Source organism: Lucilia sericata, unplaced genomic scaffold (assembly GCF_015586225.1).
Source record: "Lucilia sericata isolate MDLA Ls3-8-SP2 unplaced genomic scaffold, ASM1558622v1 Contig000765F_arrow, whole genome shotgun sequence".
Lineage (NCBI taxonomy): Eukaryota > Metazoa > Arthropoda > Insecta > Diptera > Calliphoridae > Lucilia > Lucilia sericata.
In genome coordinates this window covers 122,061-128,938 of record NW_023994762.1, presented here as the reverse complement: position 1 = coordinate 128,938, position 6,878 = coordinate 122,061, and the positions used below count along the sequence as shown (strand labels likewise).

At 34.3% G+C, this 6,878-nt stretch overlaps 1 protein-coding gene across 1 annotated transcript; it reads left to right on the top strand.

Annotated features, from left to right (window-relative positions):
• The first annotated feature begins 449 nt into the window (after positions 1-449).
• On the top strand, positions 450-2,887 carry LOC119607941 (mucin-2). Its single transcript, XM_037962102.1, has 3 exons — positions 450-549; positions 622-999; positions 1,061-2,887. Exons 1-3 carry the CDS (start codon positions 493-495, stop codon positions 2,783-2,785), a joined length of 2,160 nt encoding a protein of 719 aa, XP_037818030.1. The 5' UTR covers positions 450-492; the 3' UTR covers positions 2,786-2,887.
• The last annotated feature ends 3,991 nt before the right edge of the window (positions 2,888-6,878 follow it).

The following is a 6,878-nucleotide window of genomic DNA, read 5'->3' as shown; positions in this document are numbered from 1 at the left end:
CATAATTTCATAAATTCTCACTGCAACCTAAATTGTCTGACATAGTAAGGCCCTAAATATTAGATAAGATAACATCAATAGTCGATACCCAACGTTTAGCTACGTTACTGGCTAAAACAGGTATTATCACAAAAAATATTAAAATTTTTTGATAAGAAAGTGTTGAAAAAACAAATGTTTCTAGGAAATAATCAAACACACATGTTTATATTAATATAAACAAATGTTACAGTTTTGGGTCTTAAATTTATAAGTTGGAGAAAGAAAATCTAGACTCTTTAAAAAAAATGCTGTGACTCAGAATTTTATAATGTATGCGAATAAAAAAAAATTATTGTATTTGTAATTAGTTATTTATTATCAAACTGTTATCAGTGATAAAATTAAATAAATAAAAATACAACAAAAAAATGCTAGATTTTGTATATTTAAATATATAAAAGGTGGAAACATTTATTTAATTCGGAAGTGATAACTATACGAAAAGCAACTATGAAAGTTGCATATGGTGTTTTGGCCATAATATTGCTGGCGTTCAGCAATAATTTTGTAAGTTTTCTTAAATATATATTCTGTTAAAAGGAATAAAAGTAATAATTTTGTAAACTAATTTTTATATAGACCTCTGGTTATGTGGTAGTAACAAATGAGAACTTAAACGAGGATTTAGTTCAAACGATTCAAGCCTGGAATCTATTATTCGATGCAATTTTTAAAAGTTACAATATAGAGCAACATTTTCAATTACCCCAAGATGCTCCCATTGATTTGGAAAATTTCGAATGTTTCTTGCAATACAAATTAAGAAATATTGAGGCATTAACCCAAGTTGGTCAAGAAATCCGACAATGTTTAGATGTTTCCATTTGGGATTTGCAACATTATTTTAAACGTCATTCTTTTAAGCGTTTAAGAAAACATTTATCACATGATATTGTTCGTTGCAAGACTAAATATGAAGATGATGATGATGCCTATTTGGATTGTTTTGTGGATGTTGTAAGTAAACAATCGTGTGAGTTTTTTTTAACAAATATTTATAATTTTTACAAAATTTTAGGTTCTTAAAAGTTTTAAGGATTTAAAACGGGAAGATCAACATGTTAACAAGAAAACGAAAAAGTGTGTTCGTTTCGAATTGACAAAATTGTCGAATGAGTTAATTGTTGTAAATGAGAAACTACAAACTTGTTTGGCGGAGAACTCTTATCCTCCTTATGTTGTGAATTCTACAGTTACTCCTCAATTGAATACTACTTTGAATCCTTGGCAAAATGGCACCTGGAATCCCTGGCAAAATTCTACTTGGGCTCCTTGGCAAAATTCTACTTGGAACCCTTGGCAGAATAGTACCGCTGTACCTCCAATTGTTAATAGCACTTGGAGTCCCTGGCCAAATACGACATGGAATCCTTGGCCCAATACCACATGGAGTCCCTGGCCGAATTCAACTTGGAATCCTTGGCCTAATACTACGTGGAATCCTTGGCCTAATACCACGTGGAATCCTTGGCCCAATAGCACATGGAATCCCTGGCCCAATACAACATGGAGTCCTTGGCCAAATACAACGTGGAACCCCTTGCCCAACAGCACATGGAATCCCTGGCCCAATACAACATGGAGTCCATGGCCCAATACAACATGGAGTCCCTGGCCTAATTCCACTTGGAATCCTTGGGAAAATAGTACCGCAATACCACCTATTGTAAATACAACTTGGAGTCCCTGGCCCAATACAACATGGAATCCATGGCCTAATACTACATGGAATCCCTGGCCCAATACAACATGGAATCCCTGGCCCAATAGCACATGGAATCCCTGGCCCAATACAACATGGAGTCCTTGGCCTAATTCTACTTGGAATCCTTGGGAAAACAGCACCGCAATTCCTCCCATTGTCAACACAACATGGAGCCCTTGGCCCAATACTACTTGGAGCCCATGGCCTAATACAACCTGGAACCCCTGGCCTAATACAACCTGGAGCCCCTGGCCTAATACAACCTGGAGCCCCTGGCCTAATACAACATGGAGCCCCTGGCCTAATACAACATGGAGCCCCTGGCCCAATACAACATGGAATCCCTGGCCTAATTCCACTTGGAATCCTTGGGAAAACAGCACCGCAATTCCTCCCATTGTCAACACAACATGGAGCCCTTGGCCCAATACTACTTGGAGCCCCTGGCCCAATACAACCTGGAGCCCCTGGCCCAATACAACATGGAATCCCTGGCCCAATACAACCTGGAGTCCTTGGCCTAATTCCACCTGGAATCCTTGGGAAAACAGCACCGCAATTCCTCCCATTGTAAGCACAACATGGAGCCCTTGGCCCAATACTACTTGGAGCCCATGGCCTAATACAACATGGAACCCCTGGCCTAATACAACCTGGAACCCCTGGCCTAATACAACATGGAACCCCTGGTCTAATACAACCTGGAGCCCATGGTCTAATTCCACCTGGAATCCTTGGCCAAATACAACGTGGAGCCCATGGCTTAATTCAACTTGGAATCCCTGGCAGAACAGTACCGCCGAACCACCCAGTGTAAATAGCACATGGAACCCCTGGCAAAACACTACCTTAAGTCCAGTACAAAATCTCACAACTACCTCACCACCTTTACTTAACACTACCTGGAGTCCAGTTCAAAACACTACTGGCAATATTAATAATATAACAACAACAATTGCCACAGACTCACCTAATAATGAGGCTAACCCAGATACATGGTGGGGCAAGATATGGCAAAAAATTAAGTCAATCTTTTAAATAATTTAAAGACATTAGTTAAAACTTTGTATATAGTAGATAAATCAAATTAAACATGAGAGCATTATAAAAATTAAAAAAAAATATATATATTAACAACAATAATTTAATTGTCTAACAAGTAAGAGTGTTATATTCGGCTATGCCGAATCTTATATACCCACCATCAAATCACTGTCATATAAATAAACTTTGATATTTTGAATATTTTATTATTATGTATCGATATTAATGAGAACATCATTGTAATATTTGAAAGAGGTCCATTAATGGGGGTTTAACTATTGACAGTGCTCTTTCGAATTAAATATGTTAATTTATATAGGGAGTAGGGTTATATAAACACATATGGACCAATTCTCACAAAAGTCGGTAGGAAGATTTCAGTTTATTTATTTCAAATTTCATAGATCTACTTGTATTTTTTAGCCAGTAATGAGCATTAAAGTAATTTTCTTAAAGGGACCTTATACGGGGTTAAGGTTAATTATGGACCGATCCTCATAAAATATGGTAGAAAGATTTTAGCTAAAAATTTGTTTATGTCGAATTGCATCGAATTTCATTTACGCCAGTAATGAGCATTTAAGTTATTTTCTAATGGGGACCTTAAATGAAAGGTAGAGTCAATTATGGACCGATCCCCACAAAATTTTGTAGAGAGATGTTAGCTCATACAAAACTATATCGAATTTCATCGCCTTACTCGCTTTTTTAGGCCAGTAATGAGCGTTAAAGTAATTTTCTGTTAGGGACCTTATATGCGGGATAGGGTCATTTAAGGCCCGATCCACATAAAGGTTTTGGCTCCTAAGATACTTATTTCTGTCAAATTTCTTCGCTATACTCGTATTTTTACGCCAATAATTAGCGTTAAAGACATTTTCAGAAGGGGACCTTATATGGGCGGATAGGGACAATTATGGACCGATCCACATATAGTTTGGTGGAGAGATATTGGCTTGAAAGAAACCCATGTTTAGCGAATTTCGTCGCTATATTCGTATGTTTAAGCCAGTAATCAGAATTATAGTAATTTTCAAAAGGGGACCTTATATGGGTGGTAGGGCCAATTGTGGTTCTATGTCCGACATAATTCAGAATTTTATTTCGGAGGTCAAAAAACTGACTTATGCTAAATTTTGTGCCATTCGCTTCATAAACAACGAATTTGTGAATGTTTGAAGCTTTTTACACAATATTCCGGGGGTACATTTGTATGGGGGCTATGTGAAATAGTTGACCGATTTTGCCCATTTTCAATACCAAACATTTCTGATCCATAAAAAATATTTTCATAGTCATATAAATTTCATCTCAATATCTCTTTTTTTGTGGACGCTATCGTGCCAACAACAGACAGACGGACAGACGGACGGACATAGCTAGATCGTCTTAGAATCTTACGAGGTCCCAGAATATATATACTTTATGGGGTCTGTGAACAATATTTCGATGTGTTACACACGGAATGACAAAATCAATATACCCCCCATCTTTTTTGATGGTGGGTATAAAAAAGAAATTATACAAATAATAGGGTGAAGATAACAATACATGAATGTTGAATATAATTTTTTAGATTTCTTTAATATTTTTAAGCTTCTCACTATTAAATTTAATCCATTTATTTCCAGATTCCAATTTAAATTCCATATTCCTTTACACGTTTTCTTATATTCTATAGAAATAACCTTTTTTACCTTTTTGTCAAGAAAAAATCCTTTATTGTTTTATAGCTTCACACATTAATCACATTTTAGGGAAAAAATATATTTTTTTTACTAAATCACGTGTCAAAATATAAATGTTCCATTTTTATGGCAGCAAAAAATGTGCCTAAAAATATTACTTATCCTTAGAGTATAAATGGAAATCCTTCAACACCCACATGGCTAAGCAAAGTAACTAACAATAACTCAATCGAATAAATGACACAGTCATTACAAACACTCAGGAGCTACAAGAAAAATTGTCCACAAACTAAATGAACTTGTAACTACACAGCATGTAACAGCATCAATCTTGCAAAAAAAACAAAATTAGTTTATATTCAAAATCATAAATGCTGAAAAAAAAAACAATATGAGGATAATAAACGTTAAAAAAATTTTTTCTGAGTAGCAGCCCAGCAAAAACATAACTTACTCAACAACTTTCTTTTTAATGACTACTACATACCGCCTGCATTACTTACAAGGAGTCTAGTATTGACTTACATATTATATATTATTTAAGTACATACTTTTAAGCCTTCACAAATTGTTTTCGAACTTTGTTTTTAACACAAACGCAGTGGACTTATGCTCATAGGCAATTTTTCTCAGAAACTACTTACTTAACTACAAAAGTAAGTACTTATGTAACTCCCTATTTGTAAACGAGAGTGTTAAATTAATGACTTAAAATTCTATCGTGTAAGTAAATTTTAACCGCTTACTTTTTAAAGTAAGTTTTAGCTGGGAGTGTAATAAAATACACATTATCCTTCGTTTCATATAGGCTATGGAATGTTGCCTACACGGTATGTAAATTTATTCAAGCATGGAAAAGAATGTCATTAACTAAATCACCATTATGTCATTATCATCATATACGTAGTACATACTTTATAAGCAATGATAAATCGGATTTTGTTAGCAGTAGTAGTAGTACAACAAATAAAAAGATTTCTGGTTTAGTAGAATATTGTTTATCCTCTATTAGAAAACAAGTAGGTCCAATCACATGATACCCTATAATGGTGAGACCAATGTTGGGTAGTGTTCCATGATGATCCAGTCCTAACAGAATATGTTAAAGCATTTCTGGTTGGAATTAGAACAACTTATTTTAAATTTTGTTACGCTACAAATTATTATAAGATTCAAGTGCGTTTGAGAGATATCGAAAGAAGACTCTCTATGGTGCACCAAGACAGTAATGGAGTGTAGTGTAAAGTATTGAAATATATTGATTCCAATTAATTAAATCAAACAAACCAAATTATTTTTATTGCACTTTTATAGTTTCATACATATTTTTATCATATTTATATTAAAAAGTATATTAATAATTCTTCAATACATTTCAAAAGCATTCTTTAGCGTTCCAATCGCTAACTTGACATTTGTTTTCTATTCAAACTTTTGATTTTGAATTGTACAAAGACAAAGAACTTTATATTATAAATTCTTCTGCTCCCACCGAGACCTGTTGGCACTATGACAACTTATTTTTTTTACGTTTTTTCTATATAGAAGAAAAAAACAAAAGGATTTTGTGTAATATTAAATTAGAGATATAATAATATAATAAATAGTAAGGTGGAGACAAAGAAAACAGCAGTGGACTCGAATGCATATTTTGTAAAAATATTAACAGAACTAAGAAAAGAAATAAATTTATGATTTTAAATAATGGACAAAGGACTAAAGCATGTATTGTATATGTAAAGATACCTACTTAGACCAGTACATAAATGTAGAATTTACTAGAACTGAACCAGAAATGAACTAGAACTGAACTTGAACTGAACTAGAACTGAACTAGAACTGAACTAGAACTGAACTAGAACTGAACTAGAACTGAACTAAAACTGAACTAGAACTGAACTAGAACTGAACTAGAACTGAACTAGAACTGAACTAGAACTGAACTAGAACTGAACTAGAACTGAACTAGAACTGAACTAGAACTGAACTAGAACTGAACTAGAACTGAACTAGAACTGAACTAGAACGGAACTAGAACTGAACTAGAACTGAACTAGAACTGAACTAGAACTGAACTAGAACTGAACTAGAACTGAACTAGAACTGAACTAGAACTGAACTAGAACTGAACTAGAACTGAACTGAACTAGAACTGAAACTAGAACTGACCTGAACTGAACTAGAACTGAACTAGAACTGAACTAGAACTGAACTAGAACTGAACTAGAACTGAACTAGAACTGAACTAGAACTGAACCTAGAACTGAACTAGAACTGAACTAGAACTGAACTAGAACTGAACTAGAACTGAACTAGAACTGAACTAGAACTGAACTAGAACTGAACTAGAACTGAACTAGAACTGAACTAGAAATGAACTAGAACTAGAACTGAACTGA